Source organism: Excalfactoria chinensis, chromosome 8, assembly GCF_039878825.1.
Source record: "Excalfactoria chinensis isolate bCotChi1 chromosome 8, bCotChi1.hap2, whole genome shotgun sequence".
NCBI classification, from domain to species: Eukaryota; Metazoa; Chordata; class Aves; order Galliformes; family Phasianidae; genus Excalfactoria; species Excalfactoria chinensis.
In genome coordinates, this window is record NC_092832.1 from 27,124,427 (window position 1) to 27,139,297 (window position 14,871).

Consider the following 14,871-nt stretch of genomic DNA (forward strand, 5'->3'; position numbering starts at 1 on the left):
GAAAGCGTAACATATTAATTTTGTTAATGACTCCCAAACAGCTTGCATTTGGTTTACTAGGACAGCAGAGGCTGGCAGTGCCGTGCTGTGTTTCGATGCCCATTGCGTTGCATTACACACAACGTTCTGTCTCCTTTTGAAAAGGGGCAACGTTGAAAATAGAGCCTTCATCCCACCTGGTGCTTACAGGAAGAACTGTTCTCCTCTAAGGAGATTGGCTGTCCGTGGGAAAGTTCTGTTCCTGAAACAGCGGTGAGAGGATGAAGAAGGGCAGTGCTGCTTCCTGAAGCCCTTCAAACTTTCTTCTGCAGATGTGTGACGGATGGCCCTGAGGTCAGTGCAGTATGTGCATAAATACAGGTCTCCTGCATCGGAGGGCTGTTGTCACAAGGTCGGTTCTCTCTGCATTGTGCCACTGCTCTGGGATTTACAGGTTGTGAACAAACTGCTTCAAGAAGTAGATAGAAGTCTTTCATGATCATTAGTAATCCACTTACAGGTTGTAAGTAGTTGAGTATGTAAGAATGAGGCCCTGCCACGCTGACAAAGCTGATTCAATTTATGATGCTCTCCAGTGGTAACCATCTGCATTTATCACTTAATCCATAAGAGAAGTTTTTATGGTATAAAACAAGTTGTGCATTGAAAATCTTTGTGCTGGCAGCAGCTGCCCTTATCACATCCTGACCGGGAAGGGCGCAGTGTCACAGGGAAATACGTCTCACAGCCTGGTTCACTTTTCATTTTAAGGGCTGTAAATCAATGAGAGCTAATAGGCAGAACAGCATCAGTACGTGTATGAAGGATGCTGAGATGCTCCCAGCTTATCCGTGCTGTGTTGGTTGGTTATGTGGGCTGGGCAGACACTTAACTGATACGTTCCATGCTTATTTGTAGCCTTTTTATTTTTGTCTCTTTCTTTGCTTCGTAACTATCAGAGCAGCATCTGAAGGTCGATGAAAAGTAGCTTCCTTATTGATAGATTCGTATTGGTGGCGCTGGGTTGGTGGTTGGGCTCGGTGATCTCAGAGCTCTTTTCCATCCTTAGTGATTCCTAGTGGGGAATCCCTGGTGGGCAGGGGCCGGCTGGACTGCGCGACCACGAGGTCTTTTCCAACCATGGTGATTCTATGGTTTAATGTTCCTGTGATAGCTGAGAACATTCTGATGCTTTGGGAACCTTGTGCAGAATGCAGAATTTTGGCAGTGACTCTGAAATGAACAATTTTCTTGCCACGTTCGTGAAAAGCAATTAATGACTGCTTGGCCTATGGGTCCCCAGAGTGCTTGGTAGCTGCAGCATGCTTCCTTACACACTGCTTTGTCACAGTGCTTCTGCTTCAAGAGAACCTAGGCCATAGTGACAATATCCTACAGTTAGAGACTGATCATATTACATGCATGAAAAACAAGTGAAATAAAGGTGGGAAGGCCAACCTATTTTAGGCATTCCTTCGCTTCAAAGTATATGATTTTCCAGCTTATTTTTAAATAGTTTTTTTGCAGGGGACCTGATAGAAGGCCATTGTACTGCACACAATGGGGAAATAACGGAGGCGACTAGCCAAGAGCAATAGGCTGGTTTTCAAAGGCTTGCAAGTATTATTGTTACTGGGCCTATAAATATTGTTTAAAAGCCTTTTAGAAGACATTTTTCCCCTAGGGGTGCTGTACAAAGCAACAGTGTTCTGTGGTAGAATGTCCTTAATACAAGGCTTTTAGATATTGGTACTTTCCTTAACGTCTTTATTCTAAAAATACTGAATAAGAACATTTCTGATGTGTCCTTTTCTTCCCCTCTGAGATATCTTCTTGTCCCGGATCACGCCTAGCTGTGCATGTGGGTGGCTGGTACTGGCTATCTGTGTGCCATGCAGCTGCCAAGGGATGAGATTAAATTGTGCCAGTCTGCAAATGAACAGGCTTCATTATTTACCGAGTAGCTCCATTTCATAGGGAGATTTCTGTATTTTTCTCTAATTTCCATCTGTACTTACAGTATCAGGTTGTTGGGACTTGGTTTGTGGCTGCTTAGGACACCTCCTCTTTCTCCAAGCAGGGAGCTGAGCACCCTGCAGCTCTCTGGGGAGCCGTGCTAGAGCCACAGCCTGCCTCAGGCTGCCTCCTTCCCAGAGGTTTGCTTGCCTGGAAATTGCAGTTGGGCAAATGGGGGGAAATTCAGTTCCAGAGGAAATTTTCTTTGGAACAAAGGCTGTAGAATTTCTTCCAGAATCACTGTTTGAGAAATGGTCAGTTGAGCCGTTTCATTCTGATATAACCCAGACGTTTACCTTTGAGCTTGTTAGAGGATATAGGACCTTCAAATGACAAGTTACTTCGATATTCCATTCTAAAAAGTTTCAGTTGGATCTTCTTTAGTTTATTAAAACACTTTTATAACTTGGAAAACAACTGTCTTGTAAGAACATGTTTGTATGATGAATGTGCAGTTCCTCCTTCACAACTGTTACAGCCCAGTTCTTAGTTCTTGCCCATCACTCAGATGAGCATCATGGCTGTGTTTCTTTCCTCTTTCTTCAGCATCAGAAAAGTATGGAAGTGGCACTGAGGGATGTGGTCGGTGGGCATGGGCTGGGCTCAGCCATGGGGAGCTTGGAGGGCTTTTCCAAACTCTACTGAGCTCAAGGTGGGACCTGGGTTAAGAGAGGTTTGTTTTTTTGCCTTGAGCTTCTGACCAGCTTCTTTCATATCTGCTCCCAGCGCTGAGTGAGGAAGGGGGGCACAAAGTTTGGCAGTTGTTTTGTATTCTGCTGGCACTGACATCAAACAGTGATGAAAAGTCTGTTTGGAGTTCCTGAAAGGGAATTCTGAAGAACTTTGCACGAGGTGCAGAATGTCTCATGGTCCCTTCACTCACTCGGGTGGTTTCATTCTAAGTTATCTAATTGGCCCATTTGTTTATAGCAGGTTTTTGTTATTTTACTATTCTATTGCATTACTAGAAGGATGTCAGTACGGTTTATCTTTCAGCGTCAAATATCTTTGTAATAACTCCTATTCGTTGTGATCCATGGTAAGTTTCAAGATGTCAGAGCAGGCCTTGTGTAGAGATAAGTCTGATTTCACGAGATGATCGACCTTTCGTCAAAGAGCTGTGGCTGTGTGAGCTGATGGGCAGCTGGAAGCTCCCAGTTTGGAGGCGTGACTTTGCCCTTCTTCCTTTCGTTTCTCAGTCACTTTCATTTCACTTCATGCATTTGGAAATTAACTGGTTAGGCTGGGCTTACGTTAAGTGTAGAAAGTGTAAATTAAAAGATAGGCAGCTTGGAGCATAAGCACTGCTGTAATGACTTCATTCAAAGCAATGTTCTCAAAGGAAGTGCTGACCTACTTGCTTGAAACTGGGCCCTCTTTGACCAGACTTAATTAAAGTTTCTTTCTTTTCCTGTTTAAGGAACCCGCTACATGAGAAACTGTTGTGAATCAAAATGGTCACCACCTAGAAGCCTGCAGCGACGAGTGACTAGTAAGTGGATGCTCAGTTTCTACTCAATAAATATGAATGTTCTTGTAATTGGAGCTGTTTAATGGATGCACATGCATGGACTGATTCTGAAAGGGTGCCAAGCAGCAGTCACTAGATTTTCATCCCAATGCCTGAACAAAAAGGGGAAGCAGAATCATTTGAATGGATTAACTGACAATATAGTGTGGAGGGAGCTAAATTGCAAGTTCTTTAACACTCCCCGATTCATTTTAAAACAAGCGTTGCTTTTTAGTTATTTCAGCTGAAATCTGCTGAAACAAATGGTGCTGGTACAGATGTACACGAGTGCAGCTGAGGGCAGGTCCCCGCTCCACTGCAATCATCCTCTGAGGGCTGGGATATTGGGGTGTGCTCCCTTCAGAGACAGAAATCCAGGAGTCTTACAGTCAGGAATGTGCTGCAGCAGCTTCAGAGTGTCAGTGGAATCTTATCAATGAATAGTTTCCAGCTTGGAATTGAAGGTTTTGTCTCATTTAATAAGCTGTAAATCTACTTGAAAAGGTTATGTTGCAGTTAGTTAAAATTCAGATCTATTCAAACAACGATAACAATATTGGTGCTTCTGAAGGGGTTGCTGTATTTTTGTTGTTAATGGCATTTTGAGCAGAAGGAAAAGAGATTGTTTGCAAGGCAGGCACTCAAACAGAAGTGAATAAGCAAAAAAGGAAGAGTGAGCAACAGGCAGCACTATTGGAGCAATCTCTCCATAGATTCTGTTGCCTCTTTCTGGTAAGAGTAGCTTTTTTGTTAATATTGCTTCTTCCTTCTAAAATGTGATCAATACACTGCTAGGACTGGAGCAGTGAAAACAGTGATTGTATGCATAGAGTTCAAAGCTGCTCCAAACAAATACTCTGCTCTGTGGCAGGACGAAGGGCTCTACAGAGCCGTGCTTTATCCAAATGGCATTGTGGTATCAGAACATCTGCCAAGCTGCTCTGGCTTGTAGGAGCTTTGGTACAAATTATATGATGTGCACAGTTTGTTGGAAGTATGTGTTATGTACTGTGTATGTGTTATAATTGAAAACAAAGCCAAACTGCAATAGTATATGTAGCAGAAATGCTAAGTCAGGGCTTGAAGCAGTGATGGAGCACCTGGTGGGAAGGCAGGGCCAACCCAGGGGAGCTCAGGTGTGTGCAATGTAAAGCAATGCAATGCAATGCAATGCAGGGCACCTGAATGTCTGGAAGGGCTGGAGCCAGGATCTACCCCTTCCCAGCCCTCATTTAAGGGTTGGCAGTGGAGGTGACGGCATCTCACTGGAGATCCCTGCATACCTGAGGCCTTCCAAGGGTAAGTGGATCCTATCTTTTGTTTCTGTGTCCATAGCTGCTGCGTTTGAGCAAGCTCTCACTTGCTGCAACTTAGGGCTTTGCTACTGTGCTGCCATTGCTGTGCTTTTCATCATGTTACAGTTTATTCACCGTTTAACTGTATATCTGTGTTTACTTTTTGCATGGTTACCAAATACATCTTGATTGACTTCAATTAACTCATTTAAAACTTGGAAAAGACAAATGGGAAAAGTTACACTGCAAGCTCCAAAAGGCTACAAAGAGCCCATCCCTGGGCCGTGGGGTTCCCTGCTACAGTCTCTTGTACTGTAATTATGTGGGATGGGAACTGAGGTCTTCAATAAAGCTGTGCTCTTACTCAGCTTTGATAATGCTACTTGATTAGTATAAACTTTACTGAGGATGTATTTTTGTTTGCTTCTACTGGTTAACTTTCTGGTGTTAAATTGTGGAGCCATTATCTAAGGAGAGCTAAATTTGCAATAAATAAATGTAGCAGTGTCAATTTAGACCAGCTGGGAGCTCAGTCATTTTTATTGTGTAGACACTGATGGAAACAAATGAAATCTCACCTGAGCATAAGGAAGCTCTTTCACTGTGAGGCTCTAGGCTTTAAAGTTTCATTGTTGGAGTTACTCCAACAGCAGGGCATGGTCTTGGCAGGGCTTTGGCCCAGAGGTCCCTCCAGCCATGGCTGTTCACTGGTTCCAATGCCTGTCAGCTTTTTCCTCCTTTCAGTTTGGCGATGAATTTAATTTTCCTTGGCTAAAAATGCACAAGAAAGAAATGTGTAATGAGGAGGCATGTTTTTAGCACTGCTAGCAGCCTGGGCACTGTTGGGAAATCCATAGCAAATGTGCCATTATCACCAAACCATTTGTGGTGTTCATCCTCACGATGCAGTAATAAGTAAAGCAGGAAGAGCTTTACTCAAGGCCTCATCCCTGGCTGTGTTGTGCTGAATTTCTCAGTCCTGCTAAGGAGATCAGGTAGATTCCAGCTACTTTATTTTTGCTGCTGTGGAGATGTGGGAGAGTCTTGCTAGGAGAAGGGTTTGTCATCCCAGAAATGAACGTGCAGGTACTCAGGATTATAAAGGCTGTCAGTCAGGACTGTTTAAAAATACTCATATGCCTTTCTGGAAAAGCATAAGTGATGTCAGTGCCCTGCCTTTAGGTCAATGGGCCCAAACTCCATCTCCTGAAGCTTTAGTGAGTGTTTCTACCATGTGAAAGGGAATTAATCAGACCCACTGGAGCTGCTGGCCATTAGCGGTGCTTCTGTCCCTCCTCACCGGGAGAGCAGGGTTAGATGTGATAGAGGAGAATTCCTGGAGCTGTCAGAACCTGCAGCTGAGGAGCTAATTCTGAAGTGCGAGCATTTCACCTCCGCGATTCACCAAATGCCGGAACTTGATTTAAACAAAGCTTTGAGATGCTTTAATTTCTGTTTCAATTACTTGTCGCTAAAAGTTCAAAAATAGCGTTTGGTGTCATTTGAGATGATTTGACACAACATATGGATGTTTGTATATACAAAAGTCAAAATATTGTCTTTGTTTCATTTTATTTCAACTTCAATCCAGCACAAATCGATACAATTGGCCTCATTTTCTTGATCCAAATTTCTTCTGTTTGTGTTACTATGAAACATCTCAGCGGTTGGGATCAGGAAATATTGGACACCTTGTGAGTGTGTCGAGGAGCAGCTATTTTCAGTCATCTAGAAATGTTATCACAGTCTAACACATGGGTGTTGAAAACAGCTGCTCCTCTAATTAGTTCACTGAGTATTTCATTTTTTCTACATGGCTGGTAATGATAAGACATGCCATAGTGATGCAGCAGGAAGTCACATGGAATGTACTAAAGGCCTTTTTACACAAAGGTTTGGTTCTGAAGTTGGAACTCTGGAAATTCGTTTTGCAACACTGACCTCATACAATGCCTTCCAAGAACTTGAACAAGAAGTTTGAAATGGGGATAAATCTAATGTTCTGTGTGCTGACTGTCATGAAGCTTAATGGCATCTGAGCTGTTAATTAATGCTACCTCTGAGCTTTTTGAGCGCAGTGTTGTGTGCATTACTTTTGTCTCTGTACAGGAATGCAGATATTTGAATGTTTTCTGTAACGTGCCCAACATTCATAACAGCAGTGCTGGAATTATCAGTTTCAGACTTACTTTTGGTTCTATCAGAAGAGTGAAAGAGCAATTGTGTTTAACCAGAAATCAGCAGTGTGCAGCTTTGTCTTTGATTCTTCTCTTTTCCTTACGGAAGAAATGCTCGGATTTTGTACAACTTGTCACTTGTGCTTTGAAGACGAGAGAGTTCCTGTGTGTCCTTACACTGGGAATCTGTGTGTCGTTTCTACATGCTAACAGCATTATTTTAGTGTGCAACCCAAGACAATTCCACTTGATTTAACATGGCCCAGGTAAGGCAACAGGTTGGACACCCATGATTTAAAAGTACAGAAGTATGTTTATGTACTTCTGAAGGGAATTGTTTACGTGCAAAATTCGAACCTTGATTTCGTCTGAGCGTTAAGAGCTGAGATTTTGATCTGAGTCATCTTTAGTCACTGCGGAGTCTGACATTTCTGTTTGGAAAGGGCAATGCTGTACACTTAGGCGGAGGAGTTTGGCTGATTTAAATGTTTTATTGACTGATGGAATGTTTTGGGAGTGGAGAAGAGGAGGAAGTGAACATCCTCTGTTTGCCTCCTCTCTTATCTTTGTTTAACATCGTCAACTTCAGTGTCACTTGGTGCCAGAATGGTGCCTTCCTTCTAGGATCAGCTCCACTCAGAACACGTGCACTTGGCATGTAGATGAGCCACTTGGGAACAAATGCAAGAGGCTCAGAAGGTCCCAGCACTGCGGGTTCAAATGTAGCTGCTGTCAGTGTGTAGAGAACAGTTAAAACTGTGGAGTTTCCCAAGTTGGAAGGGGCCCACGAGGATCAGGGGATCACGGAGTCTGACTCCTGGCTCCCAGTATTGGGGGTTGTTCTCTTTGTGAGAGGTCTGGGAGCTATGGCACATTATACTGTATTTCAGAAGATCTATGGACAAGCTTTTGATTTTCAGATGTGTCTGTAAGCTGAGGCTTCTTTGTAGGAAAATTCCCTGTCAGGAAAAAAAAGTAACTTGAGGAAATTTTGAGCAACAACTTGCTCTGAAGCAGCACGAGCTTCCTTCTCCATCAGACTGACACCCATGGTAATCAGCTTCTAGGTCCAGAAGACAGGCTCTTTGTCTGCTCAGTAACGCCTTTTATTCTATCATAGAAAGTGACAAAATGAAACCACCTGGTTGTAATTTGGTGTGTTAGAAATTAATGTTCACAAATAGTGAGTTCAGCACCTTCCAAACTGGCCCTCAGAAGCTTCCAAGCTCTGCAGACCATGACACTGACATGCACAGGAGATCTCCCTTCAGGGTGGATGTTCCCCAGCCTTCATTGAGGTGATGTCACCCATTGGTACACAGAATATTATCTACATGTTTAGTTATAACACTGTTCTCGTAACGTTTTTTTTTCCACAAAATCCCTTTCAGTTATACAGTAAATTGTAAATCACATGGGGCTTTTCTGGTTATTTATAAACCTCCCATACTGTTTGACTGACACCAGGATGTGGACGGGTACCTACTGGGCTGTAGATTTCAGCTAATGGAAGGAGATGTACCCATGGGATACCTTGTCTCCAGCCCTGTCATTTGGGTTTGTCTCTTTGCTTGCGCCATGCAATGAGGTTGCATCCCTTTTGGGGCAGGGATGAAGCTCCACAGTTCTTGACTGTCTCCATTTGTGGGTAGCTCAGAGTGTCCCCCAGAAGTGCAGGGCAGGTACGTCACTTTCTGCAGCGTTTGAACATTGGGATGCAGAGTGAGGAATGCCGTTTCCTTGTCTCCATTTTTATCACAAATTGAAGTCATGGGTGCAAACGCTCTCCTGTCACTTCTGCTAGTTTTATAGATATCTCTAGCTAAGAAAAGACCTTCAAATATTTTATATGTTAAAGAAATCAGCCCAGGTGTATAAACAGAAATGTCTCTTTGGTAGAATTTAGTGAACACAGTTATACTTGCTCTTTCATCTGCGCGTGCCAATTTAAAGTAACATGAGGGACTTAATTGGCACTGGTGCTTTGATACACTGAATGCTGAGATCTGGATGTGGTCAGTATATGAGAGAGATAATAAGAGAAAGACTTGTTGAAGTTTATCATTGCTTCAACCTGGAAAGAGGACTAATTAGTGCTCCATGTCTGACTTGATAGGCTAAATGTGTTAGAGATTACTTTGAGCAGAAAGGAGCAGGACTTGAATTAGAAGGTTCAGAGAGTTTTTCAGTTTTATTTCAATAGGGCTAACTTAGCAGCTTTCATCCAAACATCTCTCCTCTGGTGAACATAACATAAGTGGTTTTGCTGAGAACGGAGCAGAAGGTACGTCTGAATACGTTCAGGAAAGGTGGGGTAACTTCATGAAGAGAACATCACTGACTGTGCCAACTCCCTGCTTTAGGCAGGGACCCCTCCTGCTAGGCCAGGATGCTCAAAGACCCATGGTATATATGACTTTGTTTTGGTGGTAGAGAAGCCATTTCAGGCAAAACTTTTTCTAGCTGTATTTATGCTTTTATTAAGGCAAAAGGCAAATTCTATTTAAATAATGGTGTTTTAGAATATTTAATTTATACCTTAGGTAGACAGATATCAGAAAGAGATTCCACAAGGGTGAATGTTTTCAATGTCTTTAAGTTTCTGGTGCTTCTTCTGCACGTCCTGTATCTATTCTACCAAGTTCATACCTACAGAGAGCATTTTGGCAAAGGAGAGAGTTGGTTTAAACAGCTTCCAGGTGATTTTAAACCAGTTATTAGCAGTTGTCTGAATTTTAGACCAAGTTCAGTTCTTGGAGGATGTTTTGGACTCACCAGGAGGAAGAAACCTGTTGACTGCAGATTGGATAGAGGAGTCTGGGTGAGAAATTAAAGATGTTTTAACCCAGAGTGGGGTGTCGTGGAGCGCCAGCGACGCTCCTTCCCATCCTAGGCTCCAATGCCTCTCTGTTTTTATTCTTCAGGAACAGTAGCATGGACTGTTGGGATGTTGTTCATCTTTCGGAACCATCTGTTTTCCTTGGTGGGAGGGAGAAATGGGATACATTCCAAGCTGTTCCAAATGTTTTTTTTTCCCCATCATTCAGGCTGAGATTCAGATGTTCATGTTCAGTTTCTGATGCGGTTCAGTGACACTTACAGTACTGTACTGTGGGCAGTCCTGATCCATATGTCACTTGACCCAGCAAAACTGTACTCACCTCTATAGAGACAGCAAGGTCTGTGGCACTTGCTTTGAGATCAAAGTGCTGTGGTTTGTCAGATAAACTATCATTGCTTCCCTTTGCAGTTTACAGTTTGCTCTTTCTTCTGTGTTGATTCAGTCCTTTCCCTCAGCCACATGCTCACCTTTTGTTCCTGTTCCCTACTGCCATTAGCTGTTCCTGCATGTCTTCTCTCTAATCATCTTGACTGCTGCTGATTGTTCATGAGTGTCCAGGCACTCGTGTCCTACTCCAAATTCTCTTACTTTCTCCTGCATTAAAATAATGGGCACTATCTGGATCTTGCAACCATCTTTGTGTCTGTCCTCGTTTTTCAGCTCAGTGTACTTCTTGCAACAAGCACCTGTCCATCTGAGCAGAGTTATACTCTTGTTCCATGGTTTCTGTCTGCAGATACATGCCATCACGCTGGTGAACCTCTGGGGAGGCTGAGAAGCTGGCGCTGAAGCTGAAGCCTGGGAAGTGCTCCTCGGTGCTTTTTGCTGGCTTGTGCGATGTCTGCTGCAGAAGAGTTTTCTGCAAGTCCCTCTCTTGCATGACAACACTGTGTGAAACTGTCGTACCCAGTACAGCTGACAGTTGGAAAACAGTGAGTATATTGAAAGACCTTACAGCAATCATGTTTAAATGCTGTTCTTCACGGGCATAGTCACTCAATCCACAAGCAATAACAACTCTGGTGTTCCCCTACATCTTGTGGCAGTAGTTAGATGGTAACTTTACATACCAGTCAACAGATATAAGGAGATACCCAGACCATTATGAAAATTGCTTTGTTTCTTTTAATCCAAGTCTCAAGAAGGTGGGTTTGGGGTTTTGCCCTTTTTTAGGCTGTGGAGGCGATGAATATTTTTTATTTTGGCATTATGGGACTCAACAAAAAATGTACTTGATTGATCCTAGCAGAATCATCTCTGAGTTAAAGAGTGGATCTAGTAAATTAGTGAATGCATAATCTCCAGTTTCTTTCCTGTATGTGTGGTGCTGGTTGGTGATCAGCCAGCACTGAGGTCTGTGATACGTGCTGTTCAGTGTATGCTTTGTAGAGTTATTTCTTCTATGTGGGCATCCATGTCCACACAGCAGCCCTTTCTGCTGCTTTCTGTGAGTCACATGAAGGTAAGCCACATGGGGACTGGAAGTGGGAAAGGAGTGTGTGCGTTAACAGTCCTACAAGTAGTGGTATGAACTTTATGGCTTAGCTGTTGTTCAGCCTGGTCTGGGAACACCGTTTTGGTTTTGATTGGCATTAGCATAGTACCTGCTTCAGAGGACTTCTTGTCACGGGTTGTGGTTGTCCGAATGATTTTGGTAGTTGGAGACATGCCTATTAAAATACCTTAGCGTTGCTAATTCAATTGGGGATGACAAATTCCATGTTTTGCTTCTCTTTATCTTACAATGCTTTACCTGTAGGTCATGTTTCTGCTCCTTTCTAGACTTACTGTCACCGGAGCAAACTGTACAGTGGGAACTCTATGTCTGTTTATAAATTACTGCCATGAGGCTATAGCTGTTCTTATACAGCTAAGGCTTACTTTGGAAGGGGGGTGGATGCCAGCATTTTGCTTAGCGCTTCGTTCATGGTTTAACTCCTGTTTCAGGCTGTGAGAAATGTCTTTGGACTTCCAGTATTCCTTGTGCTTGCTCAGGGGGGGTATCTTAGTCCTCAGAGATCATCTGCTAACCTAACATAGCTGAGGCAGGGAGGACCCTGTGTTTTGTAAGTGAGCAGTTAGCAGCTGAGCTACGACCAGACAAAATAGTGGGAAATGCTAAGCGAAAAACAGACTCCTGCTGTTGCTGAGTGGATAGAAGGTGCCCGGATACTTGGATCTTGCAGTGTTGGTACATTCATACATGCAATTTCAGATGAAATCTGATAAATCCTTCCATTAAGGATCAAGCCCGTGTGTCTTTGAGTGGAACAATTTGGCACAGTTCTGGTTGATGATCCCAGTTTACAGTGAAAGCAATAAAATTCTCTTTGGATCGTTGTTGCTAAGATTGCGTAATTGGGCATTAAAGTCCTGATTATACTTTAACAAAGTCCTGGAGTTTGTAAAAACCTGACATTCCAATGTACTGAATTTCAGAGTTTGACAGCTCAGCTGTGAGAATTTTTTTTTAGAGAACATTTGTAGCATAAGAACAGCATGTTAATTGACTAAAAAAAACTGGGACAGATTAATCATGGGAGGGAAAACGGTACCTAAACAAGTGTAGTTCTAGAGCCCTCTGCTGATGGAAGCCCTTAGGAATGCAGGGTTATCCCAGTACCCTGCTTTGAACAGCCTGGGTTGTTATTCCCACGCATTGGGGTGAAATACATTGCACACAAAGGTGGGTCCCCTCTGGCATTGCCCAGGAGGGGAGCCTGGGGGACTTGATTGCTCCTGAGCCTGGCTTCCTCCTGGCTGAAGATGGGGCAAGATGGCAGCTTTGTTGTGCCAGCAGGCGTGCCTCCTGGCATAGTGCTAGCGTGTGGGCTTTGCAAGGATCTCTAATTCAGCAGTGGCTGCGATGGCATTCTGTGAAGAAATTACCAAAAAATGGCTGAGCGCTGTTGACTCATCTGTTGGAAGAGCAGAGAGAATAGACACAGGCTGGGGATTGAATGAATAGGATGTAAGCTAACAGCCTGTAGCTGCCTCTGAATATTCCAGTTTGGTTTTACAGCGTTATTGTGGTTACACAGGAACCTTTCACAGCACAGCCTGCCCTACTGCCTGAAGTGAGTGTAGTGGTTGTACTACAGGAGGATGGAACAAAACAGATCTCTTTGTTTTCCAGCATAACCCTAAACGTAGAATCACAGAACCATAGAGCCATCGAGGTTGGAAAAGACCTCTAAGCCCACCCCCATGCCCACTGCCCACATCCTTCAGTGCCATGTCCCCATGGCTCTGGAACACTCCCAGTGATGGTGACCCCAGTGCCCGATTGCTCTTTATGGACTGCTCCTTACCCCAGCTGCGTGGTCTACCAGAATTTCCAGGTGATCTGATGACTAAAGTAGGAACCTGAGTATTGCTGGCAGCATTTCAAGAGGGACTGCTTTAAGCTGAGAGGGATTCTGTTGTGCTGAGGGTCATTACAGGGGATGAGTCCCCCTCCACATAACAGGAGAGATGAGTTTGGAGTGGCTGGCGGGCTTCTCTGAACTTGGCTCTGGATGGTGGGGCAGCTGAGAGCTGCAAAGTACTTAAACAATGAGTGGAAAAATCTGCAACACGCATTTAAGTGTAAAAACCTGGTGTGTTGGAAGGGAGGATCTGCCACCCACCATCTTCTGTGGGGAAGTGAAAGCAAATAGGAAGTAAACACTGACAGGGAATGATTAATTCCAGCTACTTGTGGTGGCCTTTCTTCAGCATTCTTTGTCTGCTCAGTAACCTGTGAAATATCAGTAAATAGTATGCATGTTTGCCATGGCTTAACTAATGCCTTCCAGGAGCCCTGTACCTTTTTTGCATTGTCCTGCAGCTCTTTTCCTGCTGTGCTTCTTGTTACACCTTCCTTTAGGATCCCCACTTCTGTCTCCTTTTTGCCCCGGGATTTGAACCAGGTGAGGTTCTGATGAGTGTGGCTGGGCAGGGTGCTCTGTGCAGACACTTCTGTGAGCCCTCCTGGAGGAGCCACAGCTCTGTTGTTAAGTAGTGCAATCCTTCCTGCAACAAGCAGCTTTTTTTGAGTATGAATGTGTTGTAAACTATGAAGGTGGTCCAAGAGACCGCCCAGAGTTCTGGAGGTGTTTAATTGAGGGTATTTTTGTTCACTACGTCACAGCTCTGGGGTAGTGCTGGGACTAATTGGTGTTGAGGGGAGAGGGCACAGCACAGATTTAATTACTTGATTCTGCCTAAAAATACACGGGAGAGAACTGTGGCAGCTACGTGCATTGGAAACCAGAGGAGATGTAGCTGGTATTTGTAGGCTGCGAGGTATTGACAGAGATGAACGTCTGTGGGGATGACACATTGTATTCTCACACTCAAGTCACCCATTTTCCTGGGTACTTGTGAGAATTACGTTAAGATTTCATTTGTGCTGTCATTTTGGTCCAGCAGCTTTTGAGTCTTGGTAATCCGATTTGTGAACATACACGCAAGCATATTACAGCTCAGATGTGCAGCATTAGTGGGTATGGGGAGGGAAATGGGGAGCAATCAAGAAAATCTGAATCTGCAACTGCAAGGGAGGGTAGAAGGATGGGACTTGAACTGATAGGCAATGAAAGGTTTGTTTTGTTTTCTTCGTGGTGAAATTTAAGATGTGCAGAGAGAAGAGCTTAAGGAAGGGGGAGCTTTCAGTTGCAATGAGCAGTGCTAGAATGGTGCTGGGGAGCCAGTTTGTTTGTGCAATTAAGTTGGGGAATTTGAGTATTGAAGTAGGAACTCCTAGAAAAGAGAATAACCGTGCAGTAAAGGAAGTGTGATTGTTGCAATGGTGGTTATGCATCGTAGGGTAAAGCTTATAGAGACATGTGGGACACTGGGAGGGGAAGCTGGAGGTGCAGGCCAGGATGGGTTCAGAGGTCAGATCTGTGCTTGAGATTAGTAGGGTGAAGGGGGACTTCTGAGAAAGAGGGTGTCAAGAAGCACACTGAGATCAGAAGGGGAGAACAGGGCAGGGGAGACCTTACTGCTGCTGGAGGAGTAGAAGGCTCAGAAAGGCGAAGATCTGGACAAGCCTGGGGAATTGTTAAT

The 14,871-nt window shown here is 43.9% G+C and overlaps 1 protein-coding gene across 18 annotated transcripts in view; it reads left to right on the forward strand.

The window, feature by feature from the left end:
• LRRC7 (leucine rich repeat containing 7) overlaps positions 1–14,871 on the forward strand; it is a 169,537-nt gene that overhangs the window by 75,069 nt on the left and 79,597 nt on the right. For 17 of the 18 annotated variants that reach the window (XM_072343217.1, XM_072343232.1, XM_072343219.1 and 14 more), the window contains exons 2-3: positions 3,416–3,487; positions 10,556–10,751. In XM_072343217.1, the coding sequence (XP_072199318.1) occupies position 10,751 (1 nt within the window). In that variant the 5' untranslated portion in view covers positions 3,416–3,487; positions 10,556–10,750. Of the gene's footprint in view, positions 1–3,415; positions 3,488–4,685; positions 4,805–10,555; positions 10,752–14,871 lie in introns of those variants that run through there. The other variant, XM_072343218.1, reaches the window with a different exon arrangement.